Source organism: Capra hircus, chromosome 18 (assembly GCF_001704415.2).
Source record: "Capra hircus breed San Clemente chromosome 18, ASM170441v1, whole genome shotgun sequence".
NCBI lineage: Eukaryota > Metazoa > Chordata > Mammalia > Artiodactyla > Bovidae > Capra > Capra hircus.
In genome coordinates this window covers 45830470-45843905 of record NC_030825.1, presented here as the reverse complement: position 1 = coordinate 45843905, position 13436 = coordinate 45830470, and the positions used below count along the sequence as shown (strand labels likewise).

At 55.3% G+C, this 13436-nt stretch overlaps 1 protein-coding gene and 1 long non-coding RNA gene across 4 annotated transcripts in view; both read right to left on the bottom strand.

Annotated features, from left to right (window-relative positions):
* Positions 1-13436, bottom strand: part of GPI (glucose-6-phosphate isomerase) — a 28762-nt gene that overhangs the window by 4906 nt on the left and 10420 nt on the right. Inside the window, exons 8-9 of the mRNA XM_018062294.1 lie at positions 12967-13011; positions 11550-11603 (exon numbers count right to left, since the gene is read on the bottom strand). Of these exons, the coding sequence (XP_017917783.1) occupies positions 11550-11603; positions 12967-13011 (99 nt within the window). The remainder of the gene's footprint in view (positions 1-11549; positions 11604-12966; positions 13012-13436) is intronic.
* Positions 3-7231, bottom strand: LOC102188967. Of its 3 annotated transcripts, none has more exons than XR_001919480.1 (3): positions 7221-7231; positions 497-7118; positions 3-265 (listed from the first exon to the last, which is right to left on the bottom strand). It is a non-coding gene; the product is annotated as an uncharacterized LOC102188967 (long non-coding RNA). The 3 variants fall into 3 exon arrangements; XR_001919481.1 differs by having other exon boundaries at positions 3-327; positions 510-7118; XR_001919479.1 differs by having other exon boundaries at positions 3-343; positions 575-7118.

Here is a 13436-nt window from a genome sequence, read left to right as displayed (position 1 = left end):
AAGAGACAGGAACAGGCACTGAGGAGGCGTTGGCACACCCCGCCCCCCTCCCTCCTGCCAGGGAACTTGTCCCCGGGAGCCACGCTCTTCCACATGCTCTTCCGAGAGCCTGGCCCAACCCACCTCTGAGAAGCAAGACAGCAAGCCAGGTGCTGGCAGCTATTGGGCTGACCAACAGCACTAACTACACATGGACCGACCAGAGCCACAGACTCGACCCAAGACCTTACCGTGGCTGGTCCAGCCTCCCCAGACACCGACAGACCTGGGCCTCATACCTGAACCAGCTCCAGCCTCCTCAGACACTGACAGACCTGGGCCTAATACCTGAACCAGCTCCAGCCTCCTCAGACACATGACCGGCATACCGACAGGCCAGCTCCTCTGACACCAAGGGCCTCATACCTGCACAGGTCCAGCCTCCTCTGACACCGGACCAGAGCCCGAGGTCTCTTCACCCTGCACGCGGTCCCAGCCTCCTCAGACACCGACAGACCTGGGCCTCATACCTGAACCAGCTCCAGCCTCCTCAGACACTGACAGACCTGGGCCTAATACCTGAACCAGCTCCAGCCTCCTCAGACACCAATAGACCAGGGCCTCATACCTGCACAGGTCCAGCCTCCTCAGACACCGACAGACCCGGGCCTCAAACCTGCACAGGTCCAGCCTCTTCAGACACTGACAGACCTGGGCCTCATACCTGCACAGGTCCAGCCTCCTCAGACACTGACAGACCCAGGCCTCATACCTGCACAGGTCCAGCCTCCTCAGATGCAACAGACCCAAGGCCTCATACCTGCACAGGTCCAGCCTCCTCACACACCGATAGCCCCGGGCCTCATACCTGCACAGATCCAGCCTCTCCAGACACCGACAGACCCGGGCCTCATACCTGCACAGGTCCAGCCTCCTCACACACCGACAGACCCGGGCCTCATACCTGCACAGGTCCAGCCTCACCAGACATGGACAGACCCGGGCCTCATACCTGCACAGGTCCAGCCTCACCAGACACCGACAGACCCGGGCCTCATACCTGCACAGGTCCAGCCTCCTCACACACCGACAGACCCGGGCCTCATACCTGCACAGGTCCAGCCTCCTCAGACACCAACAGACCTGGGCCTCAAACCTGCACAGGTCCAGCCTCCTCAGACACCGACAGACCTGGGCCTCATACTTGCACAGGTCCAGCCTCCTCAGACACTGACAGACCCGGGCCTCATACCTGCACAGGTCCAGCCTCCTCAGATGCAACAGACCCAAGGCCTCATACCTGCACAGGTCCAGCCTCCTCAGGCACTGACAGACCCAGGCCTCATACCTGCACAGGTCCAGCCTCACCAGACACAGACAGACCCGGGCCTCATACCCGCACAGGTCCAGCCTCACCAGACAGGGACAGACCCGGGCCTCATACCTGCACAGGTCCACCCTCCTCAGACACCGACAGACCCGGGCCTCATACCTGCACAGGTCCAGCCTCACCAGACACGGACAGACCCGGGCCTCATACCTGCACAGGTCCAGCCTCCTCAGACACCGACAGACCCAGGGCCTCACAGTTGAGCCAGGTCCGGCCTCCTCAGACACCAGCAGATCCAGTGCCGAGCCCACCTCCTTGGACACTTGACAAATCAGAATCCCATACCTGTGTCTGGTCATGCCTCCTAGGACATCAACAGAACCAGGGACTCATACCTGTGTCCAGCCTCTGTAAACACTAACAGAGCCAGCACCTTCTACCTGCGCCCATGCTACCCTGAACAATGAAAAACCCAGCACCTCCTACCTGACTGTGGCCCCTGCTCCTCAGACCCAATGCCTCATACCTGGGGCTGGCCTTGCCTCTTCTGACAGGAGATCCAGTGCCTTGTACCTGAGCCCCTCCCCGACTCCCAGGATGTACTGACAGACACAGCTCCTCCTACCTGTGCCAGCCCTGCTTCCTGGGACACTGACAGGCCCAGTAGCTCATACCTGGGCTTGACTGATCTTCAGCATCAGCCCAAGACAGACCGAGACCTACCATCCACACTGTGTCCTCCCATGCCACACTGCAGATTCCACTTTGTACCATCGGAATCCTCAGAGCTCCAATCACATCTTTCCAACAACTATTTATGGAGTACCCATCAAGTTCCTAGCATAGGCAATGCCAACAATCCATGGGTGTGAAAGATATAAATGAAACAACCATGCCAATAAATGTGAAAATGAGAATAAAGTGCTTAGAAGACAGGAATATAATACTGAAACCAATAATAAAAGGACTCTGAAGGTGCTTCAGCCTGGATGTGAAGAATGGGACTTAGTTTCTCCATATTCCCAAGGTTGGTCCAAGGCTAGCATCCTTCCAGATGCAAAAGAGGGATGCTAATTCATTATATCCAATGGCTGCCTTGGGGCATTAGGATTTAATTCTCTCCTGAAAGCCCACTGAGAAAGGCTGGGCAGGAAAATGGGCAGCACAGTGTTGAAGATGAAGGAAGGAGTGATAAACTGGTGGGCAGAAGCTGAGGGGCAAGGATGGAGAACCAAGTCTGTGGGTGAGGGGAGAAGGGAAGCAGGAAACCGCGCGGGAGCCCCAGTGGTCATCCCAAGAGCGATGCTACCCTGGATGGGGGTGGTGCGGATGCACAGCACTGATTCAGGAAGTCCAGTTAAACAGGATGAACTGGAAGAATGAGAGGATCAGGAGTGAGAGGATCAGACGTTTCTGGCTTGGGTAATAAAGAGGAATATGATGGGGTTCTTTACTTAGAAAGGGTCTGGGTTTGGGGGAACCTGACCCAACAGTGTCAGGCCCACAGACCACACTATGCCTGACAGAGGCTCTCAGATCTCACCCAATAGACTCAAACCCAGAAACTGGACTGAACAGACGGCCAGGGCTCAGACTGACAGATTCCAGGCTGCTGACCTTGGCTCAGGGCAGGGTCTCAGACCTGACTTTTGGGAAGAGCCCAGCAAAGCCAGTATCTGACTTGAGCCTCTGAAACCTCAAGCTGCAGACACAGATCACTAGACCTCACCTTTACCTGCAGTGAGTTCAAAACACACCTTAAAGATATAGCACCTCAGTCAGTTCTAAGTTCTGAGCCTCACTAGCCTCAGACCTCACCTTCTCCAACCAGGTATAATCCAGTCTCTTTCCATACTTGGTTAGTGCAGACCCTGCCAACCAGACCCCAGTGCGACAGACTACACCCCGGACTGGTTACAGATCCCCTGGCCTCCGCAACACTGCCCATCACACTGGACCAGGGTGCTAAGGACAGGTGGCTGACGTGGCTCAGCATATTCTGCCTCTCCTACCTGAACCCAAGGGCTCCACAGACCTCCCCAGGCAGACCTAAGTACACATACCTACGATCACTCCGGCTTTCCCTCGATGACAGTCCACGCTACCCACTTAAATGTCCTGATCGATCCTACCACTGAGGGCCCCACCTGTGTCTGAGTCACCTTCTCAGGCCTTACCAATCACACCAATTATGTATTTCTAGGCTAGATCTTGCCCCATTCATTTCATCTAACAAGTCCAGGGATGCCAACTTGTACCTGAACCCTGGGGGCAAACACCCACCTAAGATCATGTTTATATACTTCTGCCCATGTGACCCTGATCCACGGACTCATTGACAAAGCCAGGCCCACAAAGAAATCCTGGGCAATGATACAGTGGCTTCACCTGTGAGGTTAACTCCGCCTACCTATGTCTGACTCCAGTACCTCATACCACAAGGTTATATACCTGTCAGAGACAGGCTCCAGACAGTCCAGCTCATGAACCAGGCTTCACACACCTGTCTGTGCCTAACTGTGACCTCTTACATCTCAACCAACAGACCCAAGCCACCTCCTTGAGCCCAACTCGACTCCTCACACCTTCCCAAGGAATCTCACCAAGAGATCCGATCAGTCCCTGTATCAGTCCCTGCTTAACCTGGGCATCAAAACCTCAGCAGGGAGTCTCAGACCTCATCAGACGCAAACATCTCTGCATATCTGTGCTCAGCAGTCCACCTCTAAGAGCTGTGGTTCTACCTGTGATTAACCCCAGGCCTAACCTCTATGACCTGGGTCAGAATCATGCTCCAAGGATTTCACCTGCAAGACCCAAGCATACATATGTCTGACCCCAAAGTCCTTGCTTGAGTCACCTCCACCTACTCATGTCCAACCAAGAGCCCCCAAATCACCTATGACCCCAGAGTTCCACCTACCTGCAGAAGACCCCAATGCCTGAGCAGAAGTCACTCTACCAATCCAGGCTTAACCCTGGTCCTTCAGCCATCACCAAAAGACCAGGGGTATATACCTCTGCCTGAATCCAACACCTGAGGGAGTCACATCTACCTATCTGTGTTCAAGCCTGCTCCTACCACTGAGGGTCCCACCTGTGTCTGAGTCACCTTCTCAGGCCTTACCAGTCACACCAATTATATATTTCTGAGCTAGACCTTGCCCCACTCATTTCCTCTAACAAGTCCAGGGATGCCAACTTGTACCTGAACCCTGGGGGCAAAAACCCACCTAAGATCATGTTTATATTATACCTCTGCTCACGTGACCTTGATCCTTAGGCCTTCTCAAGACTACACTTGGCAGACCAGCTTTGCCTTCCTGCCTGACCTGGGCTCCTCAGAACACACTTGCTGGGCCAGCTCTGCCTACCTGTACATGACCCTGGATCCTCCAATCATACCTAGGGGACCAGCTCTGCCTACCATACACGACCCTGGATCCTCCAATCATACCTAGGGGACCAGCTCTGCCTACCGTACACGACCCTGGATCCTCCAATCATACCTAGGGGACCAGCTCTGCCTACCGTACACGACCCTGGCTTCATGTGCAGTACCCCATGGACTATCTCTGCCTACCTGTACATAACCCTGGACCTTCAGACCGTACCCGACAGACTTTACCCACCTGTATATGACCCTGGCTCCTCGTGCTGTGCCCTGTGAACCAGTTCTGCTTACCTGGGTTTAACTCTTGAGTCCTCAGGTCATACCGACAACAATTCTGCCTACCTGAATGTGACCGTCTCCTCAGACCATACTTAGTAGACCACCTCAGCCTACACAAACATCACCCTGGATCCAGTCTATACCTGGCAGATGAGCCTTGCCTACCTATACTTGACCCTGGGTCCTCAGATTGCACTTGGTAGACCAGTTCAGCTTACCTGTACTTGACCCTGGTTCATCAGACCACGTCTTATGGACCAGCTCTGCCTACCTGTACATGACCCTGAGTCCGCACCTAGCGGGCCACCTCTACCTACCTGTACTTGACCCTGGTTCATCAGACCACGTCTTACAGACCAGCTCTGCCTACCTGTACATGACCCTGAGTCCGCACCTAGCGGGCCACCTCTACCTACCTGTACTTGACCCTGGCTCCTTTTGCCATACCTACCAAACCAGATCTGCGTACCTGCCTCTGACCCAGGCTCCTCAGAACACACTTGCTGGGCCAGCTCTGCCTACCTGTACATGACCCTGGACTGTCAGACCATATCTAGGGCACCAGGATGTACATGACCCTGGATTCATGTGCTACACCTAATGGACCAGTCCTGCCTACCTGGATACAACCTGGACCTTCAGATCATACCTGAGAGCCCAGCTTTGCCTACCTGTGCTTGACCCTGGCTCCTCAGACCATACATTATGAACCAGTTCCACCCACCTGACCACGACCCTGGCTCCTCAGAACACATCTTATAGACCAGCTTTGCCTACCTGTACGTGACCCTGGGTTCCGAGGCTGTACCAAGCGGGCCAGCTCTATCTACCTGTACTTGACCCTGGCTCCTTGTGCAAACCAGCTCAGCTTACCTGCAGGTGACTCTATCTCCTCAGATCTTACCTAGTGGATTAGCTCTGCCTACCTGTGCTTGATTCTGGGTCCTCAGACCATACCCAGCGCAACAGTTCTGCCTACCTGTACACGACACCAGCTTCTTATGCTGTACCTAGCAGACCAGCTTTGCCTACCTGCCTCTGACCCAGGCTCCTCAGACCGTATCTAACCAGACACCTCTGCCTACCTGTACACAACCATACCTGACAGACCAGTTCCGCCTACCTGTACAAGACCCTGAGTCCTTGTGCTGTGCCCAGTGGACCAGCTCTGCTTACCTGTGCCCTTGACCCTGGCTCCTTGCGACACACCGTGTGGGCCAACTCTGCCTACCTCTGCTGGAGTCCTCAGCCCGTATCCAGCGGACAGTTCTGCCTACCTGTACACGACCCTGGATCCTTAGGCTGTACTTGGCGGACCAGCTCTGCTCACCTGTACACAATTCTGGACTCTCAGACCATACCTGACAGACCAACTCTGCCTACCTGCGCTTGGCCCTGCATCCTCAGACCATACCAAAGAGCCCAGGCTCTGCCCCCTGAGTGTCCCTGGTCCCTCAGGCTGCACGCGTGGGCCGCCTCTATCACCTGTTCTCCACCCGGGCTCCTAGCGCTGCACCTGTGCTCACCCTTACCTGTGCTTGGCTCTTGATGCTTGGACTATGCTTAGCGGACCAGTTCTACCTTCCTCTGCGTGGCCCTGGATCACTTGACCATACCTAACCATACCCTACCTGCCTACTTGTTCATGGCCCTGGACCTTCAGACCATCCCTAGACCACATCTACCTACCTGTTCTTCACCCTGGCTCCTTGTGCAAGCCAGCTCTGCTTACCTGTGCACGACTCGATCTCCTCAGACCTTCCGCCTACCTGTGCTTGATTCCAGGTCCTGAGACCATACCCAGTGGAACAGTTCTGCCTACCTGTACATGACCCCAGCTTCTTACAGTGTACCTAGCACAGGCTTTCCCTACCTGTGCTTGACTTCGGTCCCCAAGCCATACTGAGCAGACAGCTCTGCCTACCTGCACATGACCCTGGGTCCTCAAACTATACCTACCCAGCCAGCTCCGCCTACCTGCACATGACCCTGGATCCTCAGACCACACATTATGGACCAGCTCTGCCTACCTGCACATGACCCTGGGTCCTCAAACTATACCTACCCAGCCAGCTCTGCCTACCTGCACATGACCCTGGATCCTCAGACCATACATTACGGACCAGCTCTGCCTACCTGCACATGACCCTGGTCCTCAACTACCTACCCAGCCAGCTCTGCCTACCTGCACATGACCCTGGATCCTCAGACCATACATTACGGACCAGCTCTGCCTACCTGTAGTTGACCCTGGGTCCTCAGACCATACCCAATGAACCAGCTCTGCCCACCTGTACATGACCCTGGCTCCTTGTACTGTACCTAGCAGACCAGCTCTACCCACCTGTGCCCCACTCTTGAGTCCTCAGACCATACCCAACAGAACAGTTCTGCCTACCTGTACGTTCCCCTGGACCTTCAGTCCATATCAGGCAGACTAGCTTGGCCTACCTGTATATGACCCAGATTCTCAGGCCATGCCCAGCAGACCAATTCTGTCCGCTTGTTAATGACTCTGGCACCTCACACACTGTACCTAGTAGACCAGCTCTGCTTACCTGTACTTGACTCTGGTTCTTCCTGACGTGTGACCAGTCAGTTCTACCGACCTGAGACCGACCCTGGGTCCTGAGCCCGCAGCTGGACGACCTTGCTTCTACCTACCTGTGCATGACCTTGGGTCTTTCAGCTGCACATGGTGAGCCACCTCTGGCTACCTGTACTTGATCCTGGCTCCCGAGGCTGCTCCTGACAGGCTAGCTCTGCCCCAGTTCAGCTCGCCAGAGGTCATCTAAGACATTTGGTTCTTTCCTGGACTTCCCTGTGACTTTTGAGATTTCACTGGACAGACCCAGTTTCCTGAACTTGTTCCACAGACTTTACCCGACAAACTCTATTCTACTCACCTGTGCTTAACTCACCCTGTGAGACCCAAAAATAAAACCTGTTCCCTATGCAGACTCCATAGATCTTACCTGAGAAACTCAATTCCACATACCTGCATCTGGGCATGACTCATCATCATAAGACATCTGCCTAGCAGCAGTTCTATCTACCTATCTTGACCTTAACTGGGAGATCCAGCTCTATTCATCTGGGCCCAATCCCAGCTCCCGAGATCTCACCTGAGACCCTCCCTCTATCCAACTGTCTTCACTTTATATTCTCAGAGATCATCTAAGAAATCCAGTTCTTTCTAGATAAGCCTAACTCCGGCTCCTGAGGCCTCACTTGACAGATCTACCTACTTGTTCCTGACCTCAACTATGGGACAGAATTTAATTAACCCAATCGTGGCTTTTCAGCCTACTTCCAGCTTGCCTCTGGCTTACAGACTTAACCTGAAAAACTCAGTTCTATCTACCTGCACTGAACCTCAGCTCCTCAGATTCAGAGTACAAACCAGGGACTAACCTCAACAACTCAGACCTCACCTGTTCGGGAACCAGGAGTACAAACCTGTCTTTCGCCTCAACTCCTCCAACCTTACCTGACATACCTGCTCTGCACACCTGAGACAGACAAAATTCCTGAACCTTCCAGATGGACGGATGCAGTGCTCCATCTCTTTGCCCGACTCCAGTTTTTCAATCTTTTCCCAGGGGCCCCTGGGCCATTGCCCTGAGCATCACCAGAACTGCTCAGACAACAACTGAGGACACAGTTCTGACCTGGGGCCAATCGTGGATTTCTAAGCCCACTTGTCAGACTCAGCTCTGTCTCTAACTATCTTTGGCTCCAGTGTCCTTATCTGACCAATCCGCTTCTGCCCAGATGTTGTCTAATCTCAGTTCCTCAGGTTTCCCCAAGACACCGAGTTATACACACCTCGTCTGATTCCAGCTTCTGAGACCTCAAACAGATGTAGCTTTACAGATGACCCCTAGCAGACCCCGCTGTACAAACCTAACCTGAACAGACTTTTCCCAGAGACCTGACAGATTCCTGGCTGCTTGCCATGGCCTGAGGGAAACCTGGTGAGAGCCCACTGGTGCCAAACAGGGTCTGAGTGGTCTGTGCCTCTGGCACTTCTAGAGACCTTTGTCTACCATTAGCCTCTCACACCTGGAGAAGGCAATGGCACCCACTCCAGTACTTTTGCCTGGAAAATCCCATGGACGGAGGAGCTTGGTAGACTGCAGTCCATGGGGTCGCAAAGAGTCGGACACGACTAAGCGACCTCACTTTCACGCATTGGAGAAGGAAATGGCAACCCACTCCAGTGTTCTTGCCTGGAGAATCCCAGGGACAGTGGAGCCTGGTGGGCTGCCGTCTATGGGGTCGCACAGAGTCAGACACGACTGAAGCGACTTAGCAGCAACAGCAGCAGCCTCTCACACCACATCTCAGTGATGCAGCTCCTCAGCAGTTCACCTGTCTTCACCTGCCCCGACTCCCCAGTCCTTACCTTTGATAACCAGGTACATTCCTGTCACTCCCTCATCTGGGCACCTCAAACCCTACCCCAGCCAGACCCCAGTGCCACTGACACGTCCTGGGCTGGTCACGGGACCCCAGGGGGCTCGACAACACCCTGAGCTCTGCCTATCTCACTGGGTCAGGATGCTGAGAACACGGAGGCTGACCTGGCTCGGGGACTTTTCCATGTTTGTCTCATCTGAATTCTAACAGCCTCGCTTGAGTGATCAGCCATCCAGTACCTGAGGCTCACTCTTCAGAGCCAGTCAGAGAGATCCCACTGTATACACTCATCCTGAACTCAGGATCCAGGTCTAAGTACCTGTGCGTAATTTTGGCTCCTCAGACACCACTCAACAGAATAAGCATCTGAATTCTTCCAGAATCTCCCCTGTACCTTTACCCATCCTGGGGCTGCCTCTTCAGACATCACCTGCACCTGTTCTGGCTCCTCTTCAGACATCAACAGCCAAAATGAGCCCCCCAATATATGCTGACTCTGGCTGAGCCCTGACAGACCCCCCAGTTTACCACCTCACCTCTGCCTAAGCCCGACACACAAGGATGCCCCATGGACCCTGGACCGTGGCTGCGTCCCCTGGACACAGATGAGCAGGCCTCACCACTTACACATGCCTACGCCTGACTGGACTCTTCTGATCTTACCTCGCGGCCAGCACAATATCGCTGTATCTATTCTGATGATTCTTTCTCAAATGAGAGACCCTAGGTCCAGAAACTTCACCTGTTCCTGGCTCCTCAGATGTCACTTTCTCAATGCAGCAATATACAAGCAGGTCCCTCCAGGTATGCCTGGCCCAGAGGCCTCCACTGTGCCCACTCCAGGCACTTGGACCTCACTAGCCAGTCCCAGCTCCATGTTCCTAGGCCTTACCTGGGAGACCCAGGTCTCTGTTTAAGCCCCACTTCAACTCATTTCTTCAGACTGGGTGGTTACACGCAGTGAAAACCCAGACCAGGACACAGCCCCGCTCTGCCGGGCTCCTTGGCTCACGGGAGCCCCCGCACGGCCCTGACCACCACCTGCTCAAGCTCGAGATCCCAGGGAGGAGGATGGCGCCCCTTCCTGTATCAGGCATGCATGCATTTGTTAGCAGCTGCACAGTCTCTCTCGACCGGGGCTCCTCATCTGAGCCATGCGACGCAGACAAGGATCTGAGTGACTCTTCTCAATTCTTCCAAGGATGGTACATAACTAGTCCCATTCTGGAAAGAAGTTAACTCATTACACACAAGAGACGCCTTAGGGCACGAAGGCTAAATTCTCTCCCAGACTCCAAGGCCTTTACAGCTTTCAAAGGAGGTTACATCTTCAGATGCTGCCACTCAGCAGAGAGCTTACGGTATAAAGGCTTGGAATCAGCCCCAAGGGGAAATCCCTCGATTAGAGGCTGCTCTTAGGTACACCTGCCAAGGTCATGTGTTAGAGCCACACCCACTGCACCCACGCCACTCGCTGCACTGCATCCCTGCATCCCAAGCCTGCCTGCATTCTGCAGCCAGAGCCTTTCCTACACCACGGCTGGACTCAGGCCAGCCGCAGGGACAACTCTGGTTCGCTGCTTGGCACCCACGGTGGCTTCAGCAGAGATGAGCCTGTGGGACCACCGTGGCTAGACTGGCCCACAGCTCTGCCCCTCAGCAGTGCTGGCTCTGCAAGCTGCCCAGCCGGGCCCCACCCAGCCCCAGGCCTGGCACCTCCTCTCTGCCACCTCCAGCTGCCCTGCAGCTCCTTTCCAGGCCTGCCCAGTCACACTCCTGCCTCGCCCTGCCCCTTGGCCTTTACAGATTGCGGCTGCGGTTTAGAGAAAGGTCATTACTGAGAATAACTCACAACCTCAGCTCACCGAGGGGGATGGGGGTGGCTCTGGTTACCCCACTGTGGGTGCTACTGCAGGCACCCAGGGGGGTGTCACCCTGGCCCTGAAAGCCCCCATCGGTGGGAGGGGGGCCATATCCTGACTGAGCGAAGCTGCTCCTGCTCCCTGAGGACCTCCTGGCCTGTCCCAAAGCCAGGCATACAGCAGGTGCTCAATAAACATTGACCTGACTCCATGGGCCCCTCATCTGTGGCTTGACTTAGTAAAGGACATAATTCACCCACCACAGGCAAGTGCCATTACTTACATCCCAGAACTCGAACATGTTTTGAGGATCAATTCCAAACTCCTTCACTTTGGCCTAAAAAGGGGCAAAGGGAGAGAGAAGGAAGAAGCCGGGATTAGCTGCGCGAAAACCTGCAGGCATGAGGAGTCATGCTGTCCAAGCTTCAGGAGCAACACACCTTCCACAGAGCCCTCACTGGGGCGGGGCTGGAGCTGCCTGTGAGCCCAGGGCAGCACCAGGAGACGCCCACCCCAGAGTCAGATGTCCGGCCAGCTCACACCCAGCACATCGGTGGCCTGGTACTGGCCAAGCCCTCCTCCTGAAGGGGAGCTGCACACTCACTCCAAGGACCTCCCTCACACTGCTCTGCAAGAGCCACCGCCCAGACCCAACTCCCGGGATATCGGGGAAACCAGGCCCCGGGCTGGACCCCGAGCACAGGCAGGGGCCACCTCCCAGGCCAGGGAACAGACAACCTGGACACCTGCCGAGCCCTTCTGATGCTGGGAAGGTGACTGAGCCCCAGAAAGCCTTCAGGAGATGACCAATCTTATTCTGTCCTCTACACAGACAGCGTCAGCAGCCCCCTCCCTAGACCCCACAGGAGACGCCCTACTGACCAGCTCTACCTGCAGGAGGCGGACAGCTGTGCTGTGGCTAGCCAGCCCTAAGATGTCCTTCTGTCTCCTCTCACAGGCAGGTCAGCACTGGAGGCATGGGTGGGGGTGGCATGGAAGGAGTAGGGGTCCAGAAAACCTGGGTGTGCTTCCAGCTCAGACCGCCCAACCCAAGGCCCACCACACAGCCAGCGTTCAACCAGGTTTGCCTTCCTTTTGATTCCCGGAGCAAAGCCCCAACTCCCACAGGCCTGCCCCCAACCCTACCTTGCACAACCTGGGGCCAGGAGGAGCTGGCACATGGGTAACCACGTTCTAATCCTTACATCACTGACTCATACAATCACTGGGCAAACTCACATCCCTTCACTGGGCTTAACTAACATCCTTATGTGAGAAGTAAGCCTGGCATGCTGCAGTCCATGGGGTCGCAAGAACTGGACATGACTTGGCGACTGAACAACCACCCTCCACCTGTACCTGGCACATTTCGTCTGGGGGGAGGCCAGTGGCAGAGGCCAAGGGAGGTCACACGTGTGGAATGCTGTGGTTATCAGTCAGGTTCCGGGAAACAGGTGGGGTTGATGTGATCCCACTGATTGCAAGCCCCTCAGGGAGCAGCAGCAGTTCGTCTGCCTTGCAGAAGTGGCAAGTATGGCTTGCAACTCACATCCCCCATAGGCAAGCAATCCGTCTTGGCTGAGCCAAGATCCCTGATGCTGTCAACACACGTCAGCTCATTTACTTGGAAAGGCTATGACCCTGACCTGGCTGGGGCCCCAACCCAGGGTGGTGGTACAAGAACCCCTGTGGGCACTTACAGTGTTGGTAGACAGGGCCACAAAGTGTTTCGCGACTGCAGAAGGCTGCAAGAGATAAGCCAAGTTAGACCACACTCACCCTGGGGACCGCCCCCAGGGACAGTGACCCTCCTGCCTTTGGAGAAACCCAGGCCCTGGGTGGGGCCCACCGCCCCCAGTCCTCAGTTCTGAGGCTGCTGGAGGAGGCCCAAATCAAGGCAGAATAGGCAGAGGGGTCAGAGGCTGGCTGGCCCATCCTACCTCACGGGCACACGAGGCCCAGGGTGCTTCCCCTGTAAACTCGGCAGGGCCAGGGGTAGAGAGGCTCCGCAGGGCCAGTAGCCTTAAGGAAAGGGCCCTCAGCAGTTAGAGCAGGGTCTGCACCTTGGGCTTGTCTGGGCTGACAAAGCCAAGCATCTTAACCAGAAAGGCTGCCTCCTGCTGCCAACTTCAGGGGAAACAGGGCTACAGGGCTGGGCAGACCCACTCTG